This window comes from Urocitellus parryii, chromosome 6 (genome assembly GCF_045843805.1).
Source record: "Urocitellus parryii isolate mUroPar1 chromosome 6, mUroPar1.hap1, whole genome shotgun sequence".
Taxonomy (NCBI): Eukaryota; Metazoa; Chordata; class Mammalia; order Rodentia; family Sciuridae; genus Urocitellus; species Urocitellus parryii.
In genome coordinates this window covers 1,819,496-1,844,964 of record NC_135536.1, presented here as the reverse complement: position 1 = coordinate 1,844,964, position 25,469 = coordinate 1,819,496, and the positions used below count along the sequence as shown (strand labels likewise).

The following is a 25,469-nucleotide window of genomic DNA, read 5'->3' as shown; positions in this document are numbered from 1 at the left end:
GAACAATGAGGAAAAGGTAGAGATAGGGGAGGGGACAATGTGGGGGATGGTGTGAGGACAGGTGGGGGACAGGGTGCAGACAGTGTGAGGAATTGAGTAGGGAGAGTTTGGGTAATTGGGTGGGGTAGAGGGTAGGGACAGGTGGAGGACAGGTTGGGCACAATGTGGGGAGAGTGTGGGGGTAGGTGGGGAGCAGGGTGGAGACAGTGTGGGGATGCGTTGGGTCAAGTGTGGTGGTCAGCATGGAGCATTGTAGACACAGCATGGGACACATTGTGGACAGCGTGGGGATAGTATGGGACACACCGTGGGACAGTGTGCAGATGCCATGGGGACAGCGTGGGGACAGCATGGGACACACCATGGGACAGTGTAGAGATGGCATGGGGACAGCGTGGGGTCGGCATGGGACACACCATGGGGCAGTGTGGGGATGACATGGGGACAGCATGAGAAGAGTGTGGAGATGACATGGGACACATTGTGGGATAGTGTGGAGATGGCATGGGAATAGTATGGGGATGGCACGGGACAGTGTGCACATGGCATGAGGACAGTGAGGGACAGCATAGGATACGGGGGATGGCATGGGGACAGCAGGGGGACAGTGTGGCCGACCTTGAAGAGAGTGACAGTGGCACTGTAGCACATGCTGAGCAGGAAGAGGCTGATGAAGATGGTGAGGGTCGTCCACAGCCCGTCCAGCTCCCCGTCCTGGGCCTCTGCACAGCTCTCATCCAGGCTGAGCTCTGGACAGGGAGGGGGTGGTCAGTGTGTGGCGCCAAGGTGGGACCTGGGAGCTGCCTCCCGGGGGCCAGGAGAAGGGCCACTGGGCTGGGCCAGCAGTGCACGTACTGGGGCCAGGTTTCCCTGGTGGCCTTCTCTGGTGGGCCTCAGCCCCCCCGCTCCTCCCACTGGGGCCCAGCTCATCCAGATCCCCTGGCTGTGGACGGTGCCTGGACTTCATGGGAGCTCCTTGCTGCGAGCTCCAGGCGTCAGTGCTGGGGCTGGCCAGGCAGCACTGGGCCTGTGACCCTGCAGGGATGTCCCTGCAGCCTGTGTGGCCCCTGCTTATTCAGTGGTGACCAGGCCAGGGGCTGGAGAGATGGCAGAGCCTGTCCCTGGTGTGGCCCCAGCTACAGGGACTGTCTGTGCTGGGGAGGGAGCTGGATCTTGTGGTAAGGGGGTGTGTGCCTGTGTGGGGGTCAGTGTGGGTGTCGGGCCTGGGTGTGTCAGGTGTAGGTGCCTCCTGAGAGGAGGCTGGGATCTGAGCTGGTCAGTGTGTGAGGCCGTGGGTGAGCCGTGTGCTTGTGAGTGTGCAGTGAGCGACACTTGCTGGCTCTGGGTGTGCATGTTGCCCGTGTGATGCCCCAGTGTGCACGAGTGTGGGCAGGTGCCATGTGGGTTGGTCCAAAGGGTCTGGGCTCTGTGTCTGTGTGGTTCTGGACAGTCCCTCCCTTGGGCCATTCAGGGCTGCCGGATGTGGGTATTCCCAGGGGTGGGCAGAGCATGGAGGGCCTATCCCCACTCCCATGGCTAGTCAGCCCCTGCATGGACACAGAGAGATCCTTGGACAGGGAATCAGGACACCAGGACAGTCTCTGACAGGGGGGCTGTGTCCTTTCCTGGGGGCTCCTGAGAGGTATCTCCCTGATCAGCCAGAGTTGCTGGGGCTGGGGAAGGTCTGGGAGAGGGTTAGCCTCTGGCCAAGCCTCGTGCCCTGCGGGGGCAAACCCCAGCCAGCTGGGTAGACACCGGCTCTGGGTCTGGCCATGTGGGACCCCTCCCTCTCTCTAGCCATGACAACTTGGGCCTCGGAGGCAGGCCTGGCAGACAGCCCACAGCCCAGGCGTGCCAAGAGCTCTCTGCCTCAGAAAGAACCAGGATAGTCTCACAGGGTCCCAGGGCAGGCTGGGTGCTTTATTAACACGGGCAGTTGAGGGGAGGTGACAGTGTCCTCGTGGGGTGAGGACTCGCCAGGCTCATTTACCCGGGGACTGGGACAAGGTCTTCTGGGTGGAGTGGTTGTGCAGAGCCTCGTGCATCACTGAGCATGTGAATCGGGCTCCTCCCTGCCAACTGTTCCTGTCCACCCTGAGCTTGCTGTAGAGGAAGTAGGTCCCGTCGGAGTCCAGGATGGGCTCGGTGGTCTTGTAGTCCTGCTCCGGCTGCCTCTGTTTCTCCCACTCCACAGAGATGTCGGCAGGGAAGAAGCCTTGGATCAAGCAGGTCAGACTGACGGTGTTCTTGGTCAGCTCCTCCTGGGCCGGGGGCAAGACGTACACCTCTGGCATCCGGGGTTGCCCTGTGGAACAGAGGTCAGCACAGAGGTCACTGACAGGGCAGTGGTGGGCTGAGCCAGGCTCCATGTGACCAGGCAGCCCCATGCCCTGCCCTGCCCGCTGCCCTCTCCCACCTTTGGCTTTGGAGATGGTCCTCTCGATGGGGGCGGGCAGGGCTGTGTTGTTGACCTTGCACTTGAACTTCTTGCCATTCAGCCAGTCCTGGTGCTTGATGGGGAGGACACTGACCACGCTGAATGTGCTGTTGTACTGCCTCTCCTGTGGCTGCGTCTCAGCTGTGTTCTCCTCCACATCGTCTACATACCAGTTGAAATGGACCTCGGGTTCATCCTCGCTCACATCTACCACCACGCATGTGACCTTGGGGGTCAGGGACTCCATGAGCGTGTCCTTGGGCTTTGGGGGGAAGATGAAGACGGATGGTCCCCCCAGGATTTCCATAACTAATGTGGGAGAGATGGAGGACACGGGTCAGCACTTGGGGTCTACCCTCTGCCTGAGACTTCTCTGGGCACCCATCCGCTCCTTCATCTTGGGGCAAGGCCTGGTGACTTACCTTGACATGGGGACTTCCTGGGATCTGCAGGAGAGAAGGATGGGGTTACTGAGATCTGGAGGAGGAAGGCACCCACAGAGACAGGGTGAGCATTGCCCTGGGCGCGCTCAGGTTAGGGCCAGGCTGCTCTTGGGTATGGCTCTTGGCAGGCCTATGACATGTGCCCAGGAGCCAACACGTGGGCATCCAGACTGTGCCTGCCCTGGGCCTGGTGGAGACAGAGCACGCTCCCTGAGCATGAGAGGCATGGCAGAGTTCTCCAGGTGGCACAGACCTGCCTGACTTCCAGAGGACCCCTCCCCGTGCAGACTGTCCCCTTACCAATGGTCTTGTCCACCTTGGTGCTGCTGGCCGGGTGGGTTACATTGCAGGTGACGGTCTGGCTGGGCCAGGTGCTGGTGGGCACAGTCACCATGCTGGTGACAGAGTAGAGCCCTGACTGCAGGACAGCTGGGAAGGTGCGGACTCCACTGGACAGGGATCCTGAGTTCCATGTCACGGTCACCGGCTCAGGGAAGTAGCCCTTGACCAGGCAGCCCAGGTTCACTGAGGAGCCAGATGTGTCCCTAGAGCAGGGGGCCAGGGGGAAGACTGATGGGGACGTGGTCGAAGCTGCAAGAGAGAAGGTACTGAGTGAGCTGTGCTGGACGCAGATGGACCCAGGCTCACAGAAGGCCCGCTGTCCTTGGCTCTCCCCAAGCATCAGGCAGGGTCTGTTGTCTGGGTTTGTGGGCATCAGGTACCCACCTGGTAGGCCCTACCTCCCTAGGTGATCCCCCACCTCAAGGATGCCCAGGCCAGGCCAGACCTCTCCTGCTGGGCTTCCAGAAGGACACAGAGCCAACTGTGCAGTTAGCCCTGTGTGCCACCCCTGCCCCTGTGGGAGAGGCTGCAGCGGATCCTTTAGCATCTGATGACCACTGGATCTGTGTGGCCCTAGGGCCTCCAGCCCCTTCCTGGGCTCTGCCTGTGGGTGGGTGCATTTTGGGTCCTGTTGTGCCCACCAGCTCCCTGTCCCCATGTGCTTCCTGTGGGCATCTGGCCTGACTAGTGGCATTGTTCTCAGGTCCCCTGTGCCCTCCACTGTTACCGAGGAGTCCTGCTCTGGGTAGGTTTGGCTACCTCTGCCTGGTCTCTGCTCCTCACCTCGACCCAGAGCCCAGGCCTTGGACCTAACCCTGCAGGGTCAGGTGTCTTGGAGTTGGCTCTGAAGCAACCCCATGCCCTCGGTCCTGGGCCCTGGGCCCTAGGCCCTGCCCTGAGACAGCCCCTGGGACCCTCCTGATTGGCTCCCCCTAGCCCTGAGCTCTGAGTCATCACTGGACCCATCCCTCCCCAGGTCTTCCTGCCCTGCTTCCTGAGGTTCACCATGGGCACTCTCCTTGGCCTTCTTGCCTGCCCCTCAGAGCCCCCTGCAGCTCTGGCCTGGCCTCCACGGCACCTGTGAGCCCCGACCTCTCCTGAGCCTTCCTTCCCAGGGCCCTTGGGACTCAGCCCAGGATCCCCAGCCCTCAGCACAAGGCCCTGGGCACACAGCCAGGGCTGCCATCTGCTCCTCTGGGAGCACCAGCCCCAGAGACCTCTCCACCAGGCCCTCCTGGGCCAGCACTGGTTCTCTCTGTAGCCCCATCTTGCTCCTTGCCAGGGACCCCAAGGAGCCCTAAGCCCCTTTCTTCCCTTCCCTCCAGCTTGCTCCTGCCAATCCTCCTGTGCTGTGGGGTGAGAGGAATGTGGACAGCCCCGGAGACCAAGGATGGGTGATCTGGGGCCAGCGGGAGGGCAAGACCAGCAGGTTCCTTGATCTCCTTGGGCAGTCCAGGTCCGAGCACCCCACCTGCCCCAGCTCTCCTGGAGCAGTTCTGCCTCTGGTGCCCAACACCTGGGGGTCCTACTGCCCACTCTGCCCTCCATCCGTCCAGCTTGGCTCCTCTGCTGGCCTCCCCCACCCAGGACTGGTTTGCTTCCAGAGCCCGGAAGCACCCATGTTCTCTTTGGCCTACTCTTCCCAACAGAGCCCTCCTGGATGAGCTCCTGGACTCTGTGACCCCCCTGACCTCCCCCATTGCCACCTGTTCTGGAAGCTCCCCTGCTCCCCTTTGCTCTGCCTGGTCAGCTGTCCTGTAAGCACCAGGTTCTGGAAGCTCAGTCTCTTCCCAGCCGCCAGCCCACGGCTGCTTCCCTGAGCTCCTGTCCCCTTCTGGCTCCCTCCCACCTTGAACTCAGCACACCTCAGCCCTGCTCTCTGCTCCGGGCCGCCCTCTGCAGCCCCTGCCTCAGTCCTGCTCCCCGTGGCCCTGCCCACTCCTGGCCAGCTCAGAGCACAGCAGCCGTGGGCGTGAGCCCCTTCTAGCCTCCCGAGCTCAGTGGGGCTGCCTGCACCGCCCTGTGCTATGTGCTCTGGATGCCCAGAGACCTTGTGGCCACTCCTGGCCTGCCCTTGCTCACCTGCTGCCCCACTGGCCTGTGCAGGATGCTTTGCCCCTGGTGCTTTGCTTCTGCTCCCCTGTGCTGTCCTCTGCAAAAAAGGTCCCCGCCCTGGGCTCTGCAAAACCTCCCCAGCCCCTGTTAACCTGCATCTGCTCAGCTCTTGCAGGGACCCAGGGACCCTGTAGCTGGACTCTGCAGACTCTACCTCTGGGATTGCCCTGGTCACCCAGCTGCTCCAGGACACTGTGGCTATTGTCTGTTCCCCTGAGTTCTGGGAATGTCAGCAGACAGAGTGGTCCCCGACCTGCCCCAGCTCACCTGTAACAGTTATGTTCTGGTTCCCTGAGCTCCTGGGGCTCCTAAGCCCTGCCAGAACTACCACTGGCCAAGTTGAGAGTAGTTTCTCTGCCCCTGGCTCCTGACATCCTGGGGCTTCCCGGACACCTCCAGCACCCCCATCTGCCCTAGCTAAGCTGCAACTGCTCTGCCAAGTTACCCTGAGCTCCTGGGACTTCCCGGGCACCTCCAGCAACCGCACCTGCCCTAGCTAAGCTGCAACTTCTGCCAAGTTACCCTGAGCTCCTGGGGCTTCCCGGACTCCTCCAGCACCCCCACCTTCCCCAGCTAAGCTGCAACTGCTCTGCCAAGTTACCCTGAGCTCCTGGGGCTTCCCGGGAACCTCCAACATCTCCACCTCTCCCAGCTCACCTGTAACTGCTGTGCCCAGGTCTCCTGAGTTCCTCAGGCTTCACTGGCACTTCTAGCACCTCCAGCACCTCCCACTTCCCCCAGCTTAATGGTTACTGCTCTGTCCAGGTCCCCTGAGCTCCTCAGGTTTCCCAGGCACCTCAAGTACCCTCACATTCCCCAGCTTAATAGTAAGTGCTCTGTCTAGGTCCTCTGAGCTCTTGGCGCTCCCCAGGCACTTCCAGTAACCCTACCTGCCCCAGCTCACCTGGAACTGCTCTGCCCAGGTTCCTTAAGCTCCTCAGGCTTCCCAGGCACCTCTAGCACCCCCACCTTCCCCAGCTCAATGGTAACAGCTCTATCCAGTTCCTCTGAGCTCCTGGGGCTCCCCAGGCACTTCCAGTACCCCCACCTTTCTCAGCTCACCTATAACTGCTCTGTCCAGGTCCCCTGAGCCTCTTGGGCTTCCCAGACACCTCTAGCACCCCCTTCTGCCCCAGCTCACCCGCAGCTGCTCTGCTCAGTCTCCCGGAGCTCCTGGGCTTTCCTGGCTCCTCTAGTACCTCCACCTGCCCCGCTCACCTGTAACTACTCTGCCCAGGTCCCCTGAGTTCCTGAACCTTCCCAGGCCCCTCCAGCAATCCTACCTCCCAGATCACCTGTAAGTGCTCTGTCCAGGTCCACAGAACTCTTGGTGCTTCCTGGAAACCTCCAGCACCCCCACCTGCCCTAGCTCACCTGAATCTACTTTGCCCAGGTCCCTGAGCTCCTGGAGCTTCTCAGACACCTCCAGCACCCCCACCTGCCCTAGCTCATGTGTAACTGCTCTGCCCAGGTCCCCTGAGCTCCTGGGGCATCTCAGGCTCCCCAAGCACTCCCACCTGCCCAGGTCACCTGTAAATGCTCTGCCCAAGTCCCCTGAGCTCCTGGGACTTCCCAGGAACATACAGCACCCTCACATGCCCCAGATCACCTGTGACTGCTCTGCCCATGTTCCCTGAGCTCCTAGGACATCTCAGGCTCCCCAAGTACTCCCACCTGCCCAGGTCCCTAGAACTCCTGGGGCTTCCTGAACACCTCCAGTACTCATACTTCCCTAGCTCATCTGTAAGTGCTCTGCCCAGGTCCCTAGCTCCTGGGGCTTCCTGGGCACCTCCAGCACCCCGACCTTTCCCCAGATCTCCTGTAACTGCCCTGCGCCTGGTACCCTGCGCCCTGGAGCTTCCCAAGCCTTTCCATCACCCCACCTCCCCCAGCTGTAAATGCTCTGCCCAGGTCCCCTAGGCACCCCCACCTTCCCTGGCTAAGTTGTAACTGCTCTGCCAAGTTACCCTGAGGTCCTGGGGCTTCCTGGGCACCTCTAGCACCCCCACCTGCCCCAGCTCACCTGTAAGTGTTCTGCCCAGGTCCCCTGAGCTCCTGGGGATTCCTGGGCACCTCTAGCACCCCCACCTGCCCAGCTCAACTGTAAGTGCTCTGCCCAGGTCCCCTGAGCTCCTGGGGCTTCCTGGGAACCTCCAGCACTGCCACCTGCCCCAGCTCACCTGTAAGTGCTCTGCCCAGGTCCCCAGAGCTCCTGGGGCTTCCTGTCCACCTCCAGCACCCCCACCTGCCCCAACTCACCTGTAAATGCTCTGTCCAGGTCCCCTGAGCTCCTGGGGCTTCCTGGGCACCTCCAGTACCCCACCTACCCCAGCTCACTTGTAAGTGCTCTGCTCAGGTCCCCTAAGCTCCTGGGGCTTCCCAGGCACCTCCAGCACCCCCACCTGCCCCAGCTCACCTGTGAGTGCTCTGCCCAGGTCCCCTGAACTCCTGGGGCTTCCCAGGCACCTCCAGCACCCCCCTGCCCAGCTCAATTGTAAGTGCTCTGCCCAGGTCCCCTGAGCTCCTGGGGCTTCCTGGGCACCTCCAGCACTGCCACCTGCCCCAACTCACCTGTAAGTGCTCCGCCCAGGTCACCTGAGCTCCTGGGGCTTCCTGGCATTTCCAGCACTCCACCAACCCAGCTCACCTCCAGATGCTCTGCCCCTGGTGCCCTGCGCCCTGGGCTTCCCGAGCCTTCCAGCACTCCACTGCCCAGCTCTCCTGTAGCTGCTCTCCCTTGGTTCTCTGAGCCGTGGGACTGCCCAGGTCCCTCAGCATCCCTGCTTTCCCCAGCTCACCTGTGGCAGCTTGGACCCTGGTCCCAGGGGTGGCTCCTGGGTGGCTCACGACTCTCAGGCACCCCACCTGCCCAGCTCACGGGCACCTGCTCTGCCCAGGTCCCTGAGCCCAGAGCTGCCTCGTCCCACCCCACTCTCCTCAGTGGAGGCTGGGTCCTCCTCTGGCCTCACCCTCTTCCCAGGACTGGCCTTGCTCCCAGAGCCCCCGAGGCTCCCATCCTCTCTCCAGCCAGCTGTGTCCAGCAGAGCCCCCTGGTCCTGCCCTGCCCCTGGAGGAGGCCTGGCCCTGTGTCCCTGTGCTACAGGCTTCCTCTGCACCTGGCTCTGGAAGCTGCCCTGGCCCTGCCTCCTCGAGGTGCCCTTAGCTCTGCCTCATACCTACAGTCTCTAGGACAGGCCATGTTGTTCCTCTGACCCCCTCCTGCCCCATCCCCTCATGTCCGTGAGTAGGACCTGTGTCCAGCTCTGGTGGCCTGGCAGTGCCCTGCCCCAGGTTCCCGTCCCCTTACTGGTTGGCACTTTCTAAGGCAGACCCCTGGGTGCTGTACGGGGCCCTCTGTGTGGGGCTGTGCTCTTGCTCCCTCCCACATCCCGTGGCCCGTGGGATGCTGGGTCCTGAAGGGCCACTGTGGCCCAGGCTCCATGTCCTCTCCTCCTGTGGCCTCCTCTCCTTTCCAACCCCACTCACCTTGTGGGGCCTTGAAGGGCCCTTGCCAGCCCTTCCTCCTCTGGCCCCTTACTGCCACCCACTCTACTCTGTCCTGAGCTCCCAGGCGTCACGGTTGTTGTCCCCAGAGGTGCAAGTCCCCCCCCCCCCGCAGAGACTAAGAACAGGACTGAAACTGGTGGCATGCACACTTCCCTAAGTTCCCTTTTCTTCTGGGGGTTCTGGGTCAGAGGGTGAGGGGGCTCAGACCTGGGTGCGGCCATCTCGTGTGGGCATGTGGTGGTGGGGAGCAGTGCCTTGGGTCTCAGGGGAGAAGGGGGAGGCCCAATCCCACCTGCTGCTCTGTGCTCCTGCCTGGGGCTGGCCTGCGGCTGTGCAGTTAGGCCCTCCACCCTGACTGCCTCCCTGGAGACTGGGACCCCTCAGTACCTGGGCAGCCCCCTGACTCTCTGACCCCAGCCTGGTTCTGGTGGCTGTTGCTCCCTGGACCTCTCTGCAGACAGCTCTTCCTTGGGAGAACCCAGATCCTCCAGAGCAGGAAGAGAGTGGGGGCTCTGGGATTGGTGGGCGCAAGCTGGTGGGAAGGGAAGAAAGGGGCTCGGGGCTCCTTGGGGTCCCTGGCAAGGGGCAAGATGGGGCTACAGAGAGAACCAGTGCTGGCCCAGGAGGGCCAGGCTGGTGGAGAGGTCTCTGGGGCTGGGGCTCCCAGAGGAGCAGATGGCAGCCCTGGCTGTGTGCCCAGGGCCTGGGGATGCAGGAGACGGGAGAGCTGCAGAGGCACCGGGTGCTCAAGGTGTCCACCCACAGAGGGCAGGAAGAGGGGCCCGTCCAGGGCCTGAGCAAGGGCTGCCAGAGGGGGGCTGCAGGTGAGGGAGAGGTGGCTGTTAGCTTCCTGGGTCTGAGGGGAGGTAACAGAACAGAGGGTCACCGGCCAGGGGGACAGCTTGGCTTCCTCACTATGTGGGTGCACTCCCTCCTTGAGGGTCCAGGACTGCTGGGCCAGCACTGGAGAGGGAAACGGGGCTCCCCTAGGGCCTGGGGGAGCTGGCCACCCACAGGGAAGGGGAGCGCAGTGCCTGGGCGGGTGTGAAGGGTGAGAGGAGGAGGTGGGGGACCTGACTGGGCTCTGGAGGGCCCCGAGGATGAAGGCTCTGGAGAGAGCAGGAACAGGGGAGGCGTCCCCTGTTCAGAGGCCGGGCCATGCCAGGGCCTGGGAGGGGTGAGTGAAGGGAATGGAGAGGAGGTGGAGAGGGTCTTGGGGACGTCAAGGCCCTGAGGAGTTGTAGAGGAAGCGTATGGGATGGTGCATGGGTGAGGGACAATTGTGTGAGCCCGGGTCTCTGGGGAAGTGTTCACCATGAAATGTCCTGGGGCCAGCTGTCACGGGGTGCTCCGGGGCCTCTGGAGCACGCCATGCACCCCCAAATGGCACCCACAGGACAGGCCAGACTCATGGCATCCCCGAGTGCCCCCCTGGCCCTGGTGGGGGGCATGTGGCAAGGACTGGAGAGGCAGGGTGTCCTGGGCGCACACCACCCCTGCATCGGTGGCTGCGGGGGCCCAGCTTCACCTTAGGTGGAGCTCAGCAGGGTTCAGCCTCACAGGCTGGAGTTCCAGGGGCCCCACCAGGCTCAGCACACAGCAAGGCAGGCTGGGGAGGCCTTGTGTGGGCTGCAGGGCTGACAGTGGAGGGGGACACCTGTGGTCATCTGCTCAGGCTGCCAGGACTCAGCACCAGGGACACGGAGGCTGTTGTAGGGACAAACCAGGCAAGGCACCGAAAATAGCAGAAAACAGTTTTATTTGGCTGCAGCCAGGCTCAGAGGGCACAGCATTTGCTGTAATCAATCAATCCCCTGAACCCCGAATTCAGGGAGTTTCAGAGTTTTATACCCAGCGGGTAAGGGGAGGGGCTCAGAAGTTCACAGTCTGCAGAAGTTCACATAAAAGCAGCTTTTTCTTTCACTGTTCTGGGCAAGTTAACCCTTCAAGGACAACACCTGAGAAGGGGAGAGCTTCTTCTCCCCTTTCTTTCTTCCCCTGCCAGCTGTTGTAACTTATCTTAAAATGTAGACATCTCTGTGAAGCCCAGCTCAAGGCCAGAGGCCTTGTTTGCACATTTCTACAAACTACTATACTGGATACGTTTGTGAAAAACTAGTAAGGGGTTCCAGCACCTGGAGTGCTGGTATCTTCCCGGCCAGTGGCCAAGTAAAACAGGGCAACATGAACATAGGAAGTTTATCCACATTGGACTCTTTTGCAGAGACTCTTTTGCTGACAGCCCCAAAATGAGCCATGGTGAGGATTTCTGGATAAACCCAGGTAAAACTTTTCTGTGGAGAATGTGGGTGCCACTTCAGTTCCCCCTTTAATGGTACTCCCCATAATTTAATTGCTGCAGTCCGGCTGGGAAAATAACCGGGAGGTGACAAGCAACTTGAAGGTTGAAGCGGGAACTACTTTATTGCAAGTGAACTCAGCGGGAACTGAGCAAGAACTCAAAGTAGCCGCAGCCGCTTCTCTGCTGGACTGCAGAGGTATATATACTTAACTAATGACACACAGCTTAACTTAATTAACATCATCTAGACACAGCAGTTAGCCAATAAGGAATCCTCATCATCTTAATGGCTCGTTGGCATTGCTTCACAAACCACTCCTCCTGGCAAAGTGCCAGGCGCCATCTTGACTTGATTTGCATCCCCAACATCTAATCCTTTAAATGTAAGAGCATCATTACCATTATCTTGGTGTAAAGCCTTATGTAATGCCAAAATCTTAGTTGTTGTCATCCTTTCAACAGCAGCTTCTATAGTGGATCCAGTAGTTTTAATGCACAGTGGAGCCAAACATGGGAGCAATGAACAGGTTAGCTGCAGAATACCCACTACACAAGTTAAGCTTTTAAATCTACCAAGAGTTGAAAACCATCTCCCAAAAGCATGTTTGGGACCCAAACTTTAATGCCCTTCTAGGTATGAACAAGCACATGTGCTGGTTCTCTTGTGTTGTTGGCTATATCATTAACTGTTTGTCTATTGTCATCGATTTGGATGCAACAATCTGAGCTTTTGAACTCTCCACATATTTCTTTTTCCCAGTCAGTAGGTAATCTAATGCCAAGCGGTTTTGATAGTTAGCCACTCGCATCTGGTCTGTTGTGTGGCTAGGAGGTCAAAGGCTGTGGCAGTCTGATTAACAATAATTTCTAGTACAGCTTGTAAGTGAATAATTCTGTTTAACATGTAAATAGGAGTTCTATAGCTCCAACCGCCATTTTGTGCCCAGGTAGCGAGCAGGACCATTTGTGGCAATAATCCTCTGGGGTGGCCTCAAGCTTGGTGACCTCCGAAATCAAGTTTCTTTCCAATGGACCTCTTTTTTCTTTCCAAATAGCTATCCATCTAGAACATTCCTCTGGTGGGACAGGTCCTAATTTTACCACCTCTTGGTTATAGTGGATTGGCTTCACACATGGTTCACATGATCTCCACTGTTGGAATAGGAGTAGGGTAGAGCCTCTTAAGGTTATCAAAGGAAACCAAACTAAATAATAGACGAACATTTTGGTTAGCATAGGTTAAACAGCATAAATTAACAAAGCCATACTAATAACACCAAACAAATCCTAGAAAACTTATATAAGCAAGAAAAAATGTGTAAGTGAAATTTTGTTACCCAGAGTCCAGTCAGTAGGAGTTACTGTTATCAAACCAGTAGCCAAAACCAAACAGAGAACTGTGTATATATCTAGAATCAAGGGGTGGGAATTACAGTATAAGAACTATCTTAGAGGCTGAGAGAGTCTATTAGTCCTGGTGGGAAGTTTATCTTCTACCGTGTATTGACCACTAGTCCCTCCTGTGTGGCTGAAACTGGGCCATAGACCTCTCAATCTTTGGTTGTGTGTAGACCAGTCAGCTTCCAGAGTGACTGGAGCAGGGCTGTTGTCCTTCTGATCCTCAAGATTCTCTGGTGTTTTTTTTTTTTTTTTCCTGGATGGTCAGCGTCAAGGGCGTAGCAGCATCTGGAGAGCACTCCCAGTCCTCAGCTGCAGGTGTGAGTCTGGTGTAGTGAATCCAGGGACCCGTCTCTGCAACCTTTACTGCAGTTGGGGTGGATAAAATAACAGGGAAAGGGCCCTTCCAAAGAAGTTCCGGGGTTGAATATTCCATTCTTTGACTCAGACTCAAACTCCGTCTTGAAGGAGTGTGCACCTGGGTCAGACTTACTGGCAACCTTTCTCTAACCCATTGGTTGGGAACCTGTAAAGTTTTTCCCTAAGGCCTAAAGCTGTCATCTCAGGGGGAATTCTCCTGTCTCTCTTAAGTCTCCCTGTAGATCCCTAATAAGAGGAGGCTCCTGTACATTATCTTATAAGGAAAGAATCCAGTCCTCCTAGTGGGATTGGATCTAATCCTCAACAGTGTAATAGAGAGAAATTCATCTCAATGTTAGTGCGTCTCCTGTCACAGGTCACCCAATTGAGCCTTAAAGTCCTGCTCATCCTTTCAACTTTACCAGAACTCTGCAGCCTATAGGCAGGATGTAACTTCCATCCAATGTTTAAACACTTGGTCAGTAATCATATCACGTCTGCCCCAAAGCTGGCCCATTATCTGAGCCAATAGTTATTGGGATAAGAAAGCTGTAATCATTTCCCAGAGAAGCATCCTAGTATCTCCCTCGCCTTTTCAGGGCAGGTGGGAAATGCTTCCACCCAGTCAGAGGAGGAACACACAAAAACCAAAAGTTACTTAAAGCCCCGTGAGCGTGGTAGTTCAGTGAAGTCTATTTCCGAGTCTTCAAAAGGTGCTCCTCCTATAGTTTGGATTCCTGGTGGGAACTCTGGCACCTGACAAGGATTGTTGTGAGCACAAACCTCACATTGTTTTCAGAATGTCCACGTGAAGTTTTTGAGCCAGGGGACATAGAAATGTTGACTCAGAACTGTCTCAAGTGCTGTATTTCCAATGTGTTCTCCTGTAGAACTGTCTGATAAAGGCTGGGGCTAGAATCTCCGGCATGGCTATTCCGCCCATCAGAAAATCTCCACCATGCACCTGGGAGAAAATTTTCTTGTTCATCCTTATATCACTTTCTTTCACATTGGGAGTATGTTGGCTCCCATTCTGTTAGACAGTCAGCCAGGCAGAAGGGCAGCATTTAAACCTGGGACTGGATTTTCTTCCCGTTTCTTGCAGACAGCTAACCTGGCCTCTCTGTTAGCTCTTTGGTTGCCCTGAGCAACCACAGTGTTTCCCTTTCGATGACCTTGGAAATATATAATCACATCCTTCCTGGGAGCCCACAGTGCATCCAAAATTTTAAGAATTTCTTGCCCATACATCATGTCTCCCTTTTCCCCCAGCCCTATGAACATGAAGGGTAGCTAACGCATATTTTGAGTCTTTGTAAATATCCACACAGATTCCTGCTGTCAACTGAGGTGCTCAAGTCAAAGCATTAAGTTTTGCTTTTTGTACTGAAGTTTCCTGAGGCAGAGGTTCTGCCTCAACAGTGGAGTCCAGAGTGACCACTGCATATCCAGCTAAACATACCCCATCTTTTATAAAACTGCTACCACCTGTGAAGTGCTTCTGGACTGCTGGAGAACACTTCATCAATGACTTCAACACAGTGGTGGTCAGGTTGTGCAGGTCTGACGGACAGCTAGGTTGCTGGGACTAGAGTCTGGATGACTTCCACATGGATACATGGGTTTTCACATAACATGCCCTGGTATCGACCATTAGTCAACCAATATTGTTCTTTGTACTCTTAACAATGTCAAAATTGAATGAGGAACCTGACAACCAGTTCTTGTCCCATAGCCAGTTTATCAGCTTCCAACAAAGGGCCCATAAACAAGGTGGCCAGCCCTGGGCTACAGAGTCCAGCTGTTTGGATAGATAGGCCACTGGGCAGCGCTATGTCCCCAGCACCTGAGTCAAGACTCCTACAGCCACTCCTGACTGATCATGGATGTACATAAAGAAAGGCTTTGTGAGGTCAGGGAGCCCTAGTCCAGGTGCCCGGGGAGTGCTTGTTCAATGTCCTCAAAGGCCTTTTGCTTAGTTGGCCCCCATATTAGAGGACCCCATTCTCCCCCTTTGTGGCTTCACAGAGGGGTTGCCATAACTGAAAGTTGGGGATCCATATATGGCTGAATCTGAATTCTCTAGTCTGATGGCAGGTTGAAGGGACAGGAATTGAGCAGATCTCCTGATTCTTTGGAGGCCCAGCTGCTGTTATCTGTTCTGTTGCTGAGTCAGATGTCAGCAAGTTATGTGACTTTTTTTTGATACATATGGGCTTTTAAGTCAGAGTCCAGTGTTGTCCCAAGGATGGTGTTCTCAAGCCCCTGGGAGGAACTGTCATTTAGGGAAGGGAAGTGTACACGGAGCCTCTGGTGCCTTAAGATGCAGGACGTTTTTGTTATCTCCCAGTGCAGGATCTTGGCTGCTGGGATTCTCCACCTCTTAAATCTGATGAAAATCCCAGCAGAGACTGATGACCTGGGACATCATTTGTGTAAAAGGCACCTATGCAAATCTCGCCATGGGCCATCTGTCAGGTTGGAGGGCAGTGGTGATGTTCCCTGTGTGTCCCAGTGTGGCCGCCACGTTGTGCCCATCTAGGTGTTGCTCTATGTCTGTGTGGCTCCCTCCTCCTGCCAGGTGGGAGCCTGCTCTAATTGTATAGAGTGGCTGCCCCGCTTGTGTTTTTGTTCAGTATGCCTGGGTGCAGGGGGCTCTGTGGCCCTTCCTGCTGGTGGCTCACAGCGTGTGGCTTGGCCCCAGGGTGGCATGTCCTTTTGGAGGGGGCTGGTGACAAAGGCTGGGGGAAAGCATCCTATGGCCCACTACTGGCTGTTAACATGAACATATTCCTGGTTCATTTGGGGGCTTGTAGCAGCTGAGCCCTCCTGAGGCCCTGGGTCCCGTGCATCAGATGCAATTGTGTGTGTCTATGGGACCCCTGCCATATTCGTCAATCATGGACTTCCGAGCAAGTGGGAAGAAACTGAAAGGATGGGACTGGGGCCCAAGGCTGGGGAAAACATTCACTCCTTCTCTGTTCAAGGCTTAGCATTTGAGCATGGCAGTGGGGGCTTGCCCATTGGGGCCATTGGAGGCTTCCCCTTTTGTCTGGCCACATTTTTTTCTCTATAAACCTTTGAACCATTGGCTTTGTTCTAGTGAGATCCCTCTTTGAGTGACCTCTGGGTTTGTGGTGAGGGCAGCTGTAAGGAGATCCATCCTCTTCTTTATCTTTTTGGTCTGCCTGTTCTTTGAGCCTCTGGGTCTCCATTGAGGAAAACAGTGGGGGCCACCTTAATCAGCTCACTGGCTCCTTCTCAGTAAAGTCCTCTAGGATTGTAATTTTTGGCAAATGTCACTGTGAGTCTGCCCCACAAAGGCTGCATTGATCACCTGTTGCTTGAGCCTCTGCATCTCCTTTCTGACAAACTTGCCCCTCCTCCCCTGGGTGCCTCTGGGCAGGGAGAGGGGTGGCAGCTGCAGTGGCCTGGACACTCAGCTCTGAGTCAGTTGGGCACATCTCTTTTGATTATTGCTGCCAGTTTCATAGGGCAGAGGGGCCTTAGGCAGATGTGGGGCCCAGAGAAATGTTCAGGGCTATCAAGGGTGCGAGAGGGAGATGCTGGAGCAGCGGGAGGCTTTGCTCAGCTCTGTCTGTCTGCAGATGCTCGGCTTAGGCTAGGGCTCAGGGCTGGCTCGTTTTCCTTCTAACTCTTGGGCACAGACAGTGTGTTTTGTTCTTTTTTTTCCCTTCTCTGAGGTTTCCTATGAAGGCTTCTTGATATCTCTTTAGACCTTCTTCTTTGTTGGGCCCATCCTAGGTCTGGATAATGGGCTGCATCAGATCAGTCAAGGCTCAGGGTTTTTCTGTGCAGGAGGGAGTATGATTTTTCCAGCTTATGAGCGCAATAGTGGAGAAAGGCTGGCACACAAACTGCCTTGTCCCCCTCAGGTGTTTCCCTCTGGTCAACATGGGAAGGTCCTTTAGTCCCTTGCAGGGGCATCTGGAGAGTTCTCATCTGAGTTGTGGCTCTGGTCTTGGGACAAATCTCCCACCTTCATCTTGGGAGGTGAAAGAGTCTCTGGTCCTAGGAAGCCTTTGGCTCTGAGGACATCACAGAGGATGGAATCGCCAGTATTGGGGGTGCCATCATTTGTTGCCTCTGAGGAAAAGGGGGATAGGGGACAGTCTATTGTCCCCGTGGTCTTGGCAAAGTTGAGTAGAGAGACACATAAGGTGGTGGGTCCTCTTCTGGCTCACGGGGAAAACTGTTTCCCTTCCTGTCTTTCCTAGTCAGATTTTCTGGTTAGCTGCTTTCCACTGGGTCTTAGAGACCACTATGCTCCTGGCTAACATCAGCTTGGACTGTCCATCTAGACAGGCTCTCAACCAAGGGGGATGTTTCTGTACTACCTCTTGATAGCAAGCCATATCAGAGAAATGGTTCAGAGAAAGTTCCAACAATAATCAAAAGGACCTCAGTAATGACTCTCATCTAAAGATCCTTCTGGTGGGCAGCCCACATCTTGGGTGGGCCACTCTAATTCACAGAGTATGCAACCTGTGTGGAGTGGGTTTCACCCACAGTTACCAGGAAAACCTTCCTAAAGGTTTCTAACACACATTTCAGAAGGCTCAGTTTTCTTAGTGTGCCTCCCATGTTCCACTCTGCATCGGTGATGCACATCTAGGGCAAGACTTGCTTCGTCCATCTCCGGCCGCTCCCCTCACGGGGACTTAGGGCCCTCTTAGACTTGCGGGTTGGTATCAACCCCCAACCTGGAGCTTTCACCTAGATGTTGGTTGGTGAAATTCTGCCATAGACTGGATGAGGTGCCACGGAACCGTGGGTCAGGACTCTGCACTCGCTTCAGCCCTCGGGTTGGGTCGGAACCCTTCCCTTTGTCATCTCATTCACACACTTTCACACAGACTTGGCCAGGACAGAATTTCTATACCGCCCAAATTCCAACAATTCCAAACCAACCAGAAAAGGGAGTCACGGTTTCCCCTCTGCTCGCTGACCCCGAACAGAGACTACTCGGGCGACTCCCCAGGTCCCTTTCAGCTCCAACCACTTTGGAGGGTACTCGGGACCCCACAGAGGGTGATCAAGCCTCTCTTCCACCCACTTAGGCCTCGAAGGGGAAGTCAGGTGGGCTACAGAACCAAATGGACGCGGGTCCTACATGTTCAGATGGGCGGTGCTCCAAAACCCTAATTCTGGTTCCTGCTGCCTGTGGGTTCCATTGTGCTCCAGAGTGGGAGCCCCAGGGCCCTGGGTGAGTCGATCATCCTTCAAGCCAAGAGTGGCCTGGGCTCCAAGGGGAATTGCTGTCCCCCACTGCCCCAGGGAAGCCTGTCCCAGGCGACAAGAGAGGCAGAATAGCTTTCCCTACCTCCTCTGTCCCATCTGGGTTGCAAAAAATGTTGTAGAAACAGTCGAGGCGAGGCACCAAAGAGAGCAGGAAACAGTTTTATTTGGCTGCAGCCAGGTTCAGAGGGCACAGATTCTGCTGTAATCAATCAATCCCCTGAACCCTGAGTTCAGGGAGTTTCAGAGTTTTATACCCAGTGTGTAAGGGGAGGGGTCAGAAGTTCACAGTCTGCAGAAGTTCACATAAAAGCAGCTTTTTCTGTCACTGCTCTGGGCAAGTTAACTCTTCAAGGACCGCACCTGAGAAGAGGAGAGCTTCCTCTCCCCTTTCTTTCCTCCCCTGCCAGCTGTTACCATGGAGCCCAGTTGTAACTTATCTTAAAAATGTGGACATCTCTGTGAAGCCCAGCTCAAGGCCAGAGGCCTTGTTTGCACATTTCTACAAAGTACTGTACTGGATACAATTGTGAAAACTACTAAGGGGGTGTCCAGCACCTGGAGTGCTGGTATCTTCCCTGCCAGTGGCCAAGTAAAACAGGGCAACATGAAAATAAAAATTTTATCTACATTGGACTCTTTTGCAGAGACTCTTTTACTGATAGCCCCCAAATCAGCCATGGTGAGGATTACTGGAGAGGCCCAGTTAAGACTTTTCTGTGGAGAAAGGAGGTGCCACTTCAAGGCCTTAGCAGCACAGCGTGTCCTCTTGTGGTCCTAGAGGCCAGGCCTGGGCACTCTGGGGTCACGGGGCTTGTCCTCTTTGTCAGCAGGGAGAGTGTGCTGCAAGCATCCCCCGGGGGCCACCTCTCTGAGTGCAGTCTGAGCTGGGCGCCCTTTCATGGAGACAGGCGTCCTGTGGGATCAGATGCCCTCCCCAGTTCTGCTGGCCTCATCTCAACGTGAGGACGTCTGCAGACTCCATTTCCAAACTCTCATTGTCCTGAGGCCCCGGGACTTGGGACCTGTATGGGCCCAAAGCATCCCCTAATGGCGGTCCTCTGGTCCCCACTCCATTCCTGTCTTTCCCACATGCAAACTACATTTCTCCAAAATTCCCTTCTCAGCATCTCCAAGAGCCTCAGCCGCTCTACAGTAGTTCTCAGTCCCATGGGAACATGGCCTCCTCAGGCCAGGGTGGAGTCGGCTCTGGGGCCACATTCTCCCACGTGTGGCCCGTGACTCAGAGCCGTGATCTGTTGTAAAGCACAGTTGGTGGTGGGCGGCCTGGGGGAGAGGGAAGGCTCTCCTTCCCACAGGAGAAACCGGAGGGGTCATGCTCCCGAGCAGGTCTCAGGCCCAGCAGGGTGACTTCTGGGCATCATGTTACTTCCTGACTTCTGTTGGCTTGGGCTTTGGCTTGTTCCTTTCAAGGCCTTGAGGTGCATCCTTGGTTTGCTTTTTTGGGATCTTTCTGGATTTCTGATGTGGACACTAATGGCTATGAACTTTCCTCTTCTATGTGCCTTCACAGGGTCCCACAGGGTCTGGGACCAAATCAACTTCTCCCTTGATTTCTTCTGTCACTCATTCGTCATTCCAAAGAGTCTTGTTCAGCTGGGTTTGGTGGCACACACTTGTCATCCCAGTGGCTTGGGAGGCTGAGGCAGGAGGATCACAAGTTCCTATGCAGCCTCAATAACTTCTCGAGGCTCTAAGCATCTTCACAAGACTCTGTCCAACACAAAACATTAAAGGGCTGGGGATGTGGCTCAGTGGTTGAGGTTCCCTGGGTTCAATCTCTGGTGTTACCAAAAGGGGCATTTTTAATCTCTGTGTGTTTATGTAGTCGGGTTTGTTGTGTGGATTTCTAAGTCATTCCATTAGGATCTGGTAAGATCAGTTTTTTTTTCTACTTGCTAAGGGGTGCTCTGTGGCCTAAAATATGATCTCTTTTGGAGAAGTCCATAACCCACTGAGAAGAAAGTGTGTTCAGCTGTTGTTGGATGAAATATGCTACAGCTTCTGTCAGTTTCATTTGATTTATAATATTTTCCAGGTCCAAACAGTCTTTCCTGAGTTTATGTTGGGTGACCTATCTAATGGGGAGAGAGGTGTGTTGAAATCCCCTGGTATTATCATGCTGGGACCTATCCAGGGCTTCCATTTGAGAAGTATAACTTTTATGTAAAAGTTGCACCCATATTTGGGGCACAATATTTATTATTGTTATATCTTCTTGGATCGTTCCCTTTACCAATATGAAGCGACCTTCTTAGTCTCTTCTGGTTAACCCTGGGGTGAAATCTGCTCTGTCAGCTATGAGAGTAGCTACTCCTGCTTGGTTTGGGGCTCCGTTCCTCAAACGGAGCTATAGCTGAGGATCCAGCCCCGTGTCTCACACCTGCTGGGCAAGCTCTCCACTGAGCCCGGCCATAGCCCTTGGGGACATTTTCTGGTGAATCACGACCTGGGAGGTGTTGGCCTAGTTGGCTGTCTCCTATTTCTGGTATTCGTTGTTGGGTTTCATGTATTTGCTAGAAGGGATTTCTCTTCCACTCTCATGTGTGGACCTTTGCAGAGCACACTTGCCAATGTGACCCAGTTTGGTGGACTGAGAGCCCCTCATAGGTTTGATTGAGTTTCATTAATTGTGGATACAATGGCTGGATGGAGACAGGGCCGACTAAACCCACAGGGCAGGCGCCAACCCCGAAGCTCAGAGCCTGGCATCTCTGTGTCTCTGAGTGTGGAGGCCCCAGGCCTCAGGCAGCCCCCCTGGGTCTTAGCTGGCTGCAGCCCATGTGGCTACTCTCCAGAGCTGCGTGGCAGTGCCCTGTGTCCTCCCAGGAGGCTTTGCACACTTCTGGAGGCTGTGTCCTGGGGTCCTGGCTGTGCCCCTCCCATGTCCCCACCTGGATTTTCAGGGGGGAGTCTGTGGGCGTCCACATGGGGGCAGACGTGCTGGCCTCCCAGGCCTGCCTCTTACATTCCTGTGGAGGCCAGGGTGTCTTGCATCTGCTCACCCAGGGTTAGCACCATGGACGCCGGCAGGCATTCTGTTCATCTACAACTACAAAAAAAAATTTAAAAAGTAGAATGGAAAAAAAAGAACACTTATATTCCTGTCTTGTTTCCTCACCAACGCTGCAGGAGGTTTCCCTCTAATCATGGCAGGTGATGGCTTAGAGGTGAGTGTTATTAAGTCCCACCAACCCTGGCTTCATTCAAACTGAAAAACGAGATGTGGTCATTTGACTAGATTGTTCTTTATAGTCCTGGACGTCCATTGGTGAAAATAGGCACGTTAATTGTCCATCTCCACATCCACACTGATTCCAGTACATGTCTTCATCTGCATTCCACCAACCTCCACTTATCAATATCTTTATTTACACCCACATATATACTAAAAAGTCCGTATCAACTTCCTTCTATTGATGTATTTTATCTATCTGCATACATACCCATATCATCTACCTACCTAAGTAGCTACCTATGTATCTATCATGTATCATAGCTAGTCTATCTCTGTCAAGATCTATATCATCTATTAACTATCAGTATATCATCTATCTATAATAATCTAGTCTATCTATATTTGTATCCACATTATACCATCTCTCATTGATCCATTTACAATCTTTCTACCTAGTTCATATACATTTGTGTCTATATATCTATCATCTACCTGTATAATCTATCCACTCATCCATGATCTATACATTGATATCTGTATCCATATTATTTATAATCTACCCATACATTATCTATCCAACTGTGTTCATATTGTCCAACATCTATCCACTCATCCATGGTCTATCTGCCTGTATCTGTATAAATATCATCTACCATCTATCTTCTCTTCCATGATTTATTCATCTTTATCTGTATTCATGTATTCTATCATCTGTCCACTCATCCATAATCTATCCATCTGTATCTGTATCCATGTCATCTATCACTTACCAATCCATCCATGATCTGTCAATCTGTATCCACATCCATGTCATCTGTCCACCAATCCAGGACTTACCCTTCTGTATTTAGGACCATGCCAACTTTCATCTCTCCACCCATGTGACCTATCCATCTGTATCTGTATCCAAGGCATCTGTCATCTAGACACCCATGATCTATCCATCTGATTCTGGCTCAAAATCATCATTTATGTATCCACCCATTCATGGTCTATCCATCTGTGTCTGTATACATGTCATCTATCATCCATCCACCAATTCATGATCAATCTTTCTGTATCTGTTTCCTTATCCTCTATCATGTATCCAACCATGCATGATCTACCCATCGGCATATGTATTCATCATCTATCATTTGTCAACTCATTAATGATCTATCCATCTGCACCTGTGTCCATGTCATCTGTCATCTATCTACCCTGTGTATGTATAGCCATATCATCTGTAATTTAACCATCCATGATCTATCCATCTGTTTCTGTATCCTTATCATCTATCTACCCATCTATGATCTCTCCATTGGTATCCATATCCAGTCCTCTATCATCTATCCACCCATTCATGAACAACCATAAGTATCTGTATTGATGTCATCTATCATTTATACACCCATCGATGACCTCTCCATCAGGATCTGTATCCATGTTATCTATAATCTATCTACCTGTTTATGATCTATCCATCCATTTCATCTATCCATCTGTATCTATATCTGTATGATCTATCCATCTGTATCTATATCTGTATGATTTTTCATGTTAGTATCCATCTGTGATCCATCAATCTGTATCTGTTTCCATATTGTCTATCATCTACCCATCCATGATGTATCTCTATCCATATCATCCGTCACCTATCTACCCACCCATGATCTTGTTTATCATTTATCCTGCCATGTGTGATCCATCCCTCTGTATCTGTATCCATGTCACTTATCATCTATCCCTACAACCATGTTTGAGCCACCCGGATTTGTTTCCATGTCATCTTTTATCTATCAAACATCCACCATATGTCCATCTGTATCTGTATCCATGACAGCTGTCATCTCTCCTATCCGGTCATCTATCCATCCCTATCTGTACTTCTGTCATCTGTGCACTCATCCATGATTTATCCATCTGTATCCAGGTCCGTATATACTTTCATCTATCCACCTATCAGAGATCTAATCATCTGTCACTGTATCCATATTATGCATTACCTATGTACCCATCTGTGATCGATCCATCTGTGTCTGTATCTATATCACCTGTCATCTATATATCCATAGCTTTCCATCTGATTTTGAATCCAAATAATTGTTCATCTATCAACACATTCATGATCTGTTTCTGTATTAATATCATCTATCACCTATCCACCCTTCCAAAGTCTATCTATCTGCATCTATATCTATGTCATCTATCATTGCTATACCCGTTCAAAATTGATCCTTCTGTATCTGTGTCAGATTGCTGTCATCTACCCATCCATGATCTAACCATCTGATTCTGTATACATATCATCTATCCACCCATCCATGATCTATCCATTTCTATTTGTATTCATATAATCTATCATCCATCCTTCCATCACCTGTCCATCTTGATCTGTATTGATATCATCTGTCATCTGTCCATCCATCTATGATATATCCATCTATATCTGTATCCATATCATCTCTGCTATCCAGGCTTTCTTGCTCTATCTCTCAGTGTCTGTATCCATAGCCCACACCTACATCTACTCCACCCATATCCACACTGTGTTGGCCTCTCCTTAGGAGAACCTGGCCGTAGACTTTTTGGTGTGTCTCCCTAGTGCTGTTGCTATGGTGGCTTGACCCTTCAGGACGACCTGCTCTCTCAGTTTCACTGTCTTCAGTTCCTGGTCTTTGCACTGTCCTAGGCAGCCCTTGTTCACGGGCAGGGAAGATGTCCTTTCCCATAATTCCTTCTGGTCTCATTGCTGGTTTGTACCGCTGCTGGCCCTGAATTTGTCTTTGGAAGGAGACAAAAAAAAATCCTTTTTGTTTCTGCTTTTATTCCCACAATTCTCTTTTGAGGTCTGGTATATCTTCTAGAACAAACTTGGCCAGTGCAGACCCAGCCATGGCCCCAGTGTGGACATGGGCCCTTGCTGGAGACCTGTGGGCCTCTGGGAGGCCCTTCTTCTGGACACCAAAGCCTGGCTTCTGGCCTGGAGGCCTCGGTCTGCAAGCCAGGGGGCTGGGGTGGGCCCAGACCTCCCCACAAACTCCAGGAGAGGGTGTGTGGGGCCCCAGGCGGTTGGTGGTGACCCAGCAGGCTCCAAGCAGCCTGGATGAGGCGTGGGAGGGCACGCACATCCTGTTTGTCACCAGAGTGGAAACAGATGTGCTGCCTGAGGGGCTGCCCAGGGCAGGGCTCCTCAACCGGCCAGGCTGTGGACGTGGGGGACACGAAGCATGTCAACAGCCTCACCCCCAGGCAGGCTGAGTTACGGCCTGTGGCTTTGGTGCCGGGAAGGGCACACAGCCCCAGTCCCGCGGAGGCCCCAGGGCCATCTGGCTGCCACATGTCTGCAGCAGAGGGCTTTCTCTGGTGGGTGGGAGCCAGCTGACTGCTGTGCAGGAGGAAAGCTGCTGGGAACAGCCCCCAGCCCTGTGGGTGAGGTGGCTGAAGGCAGCGAGTCAGATCAGCGGGTGGAGGACCCATGTGCTGGCTGCACCATGTGCCTGACACCGGAAGGAGGTGCTGAAAGAAGGCCATGGGCACTGCATCACACAGTTTTGGGCATTTCTATAAATACATTTCCTGGACAGAAAAAAGCCCCCATACAGCCCCTCTGAACTAGTCTAGTGGCCACTGTTCTAGGCAAGCCATGGGCCAGAGTCCTGGTGCCTGATGCCCCTCTAGCCATCCAGGGGTCTGTGGAGGGGGCTCTGGGCAAGTACAAGGCGGGAGGAACCACCCCACCACCACACCAGGAGGCCCCTCCTGCAAGGCCAGACTGGAGACCACCGGGGCAGGTACCAAGCTGGCCTTCAGGCTGCAGGAGTGCCTACTGACCAGCAGGCCCTTCCTCCCTCTTCCTTCATCCAGCTCTCCTGGTTGGTAGGGTGTGTCTGCTTGCTGCCCTGCTGGACCTGGACCCCCAGTGGGAAGCAGATGGATGATGACCATGAGTGAGAGGGTCCAGGGTCCAGGGTCTCTTCAGAGGGAATCGCTTTGAGAAAGAAATCCAACCTGTCTGCATCACGTGGAGGTGGAGGGGTTGGGGAGTCAGACCTGGGACCCTACAAGTCAGGATGGTGCTAGAGCCCCGAGTCCATGTGTCCGTTCAGGGCTGTGTGCCAGTAGCTG

The 25,469-nt window shown here is 54.0% G+C and overlaps 1 protein-coding gene and 1 gene segment (V, D, J or C); both read right to left on the bottom strand.

The window, feature by feature from the left end:
* Positions 1-1,938: 1,938 nt before the first annotated feature.
* LOC144255369 (immunoglobulin gamma-1 heavy chain-like) lies at positions 1,939-2,735 on the bottom strand. The segment is given in 2 exon segments: positions 1,939-2,305; positions 2,417-2,735. Coding segments are annotated over 2 exon segments (591 nt in total).
* Positions 2,736-2,830: 95 nt separating this feature from the next.
* LOC144255320 (Ig heavy chain Mem5-like) overlaps positions 2,831-25,469 on the bottom strand; it is a 117,322-nt gene continuing 94,683 nt past the window's right edge. Inside the window, exons 3-4 of the mRNA XM_077799700.1 lie at positions 3,181-3,471; positions 2,831-2,883 (exon numbers count right to left, since the gene is read on the bottom strand). Coding sequence (XP_077655826.1) covers positions 2,831-2,883; positions 3,181-3,471 — 344 coding nt within the window. The remainder of the gene's footprint in view (positions 2,884-3,180; positions 3,472-25,469) is intronic.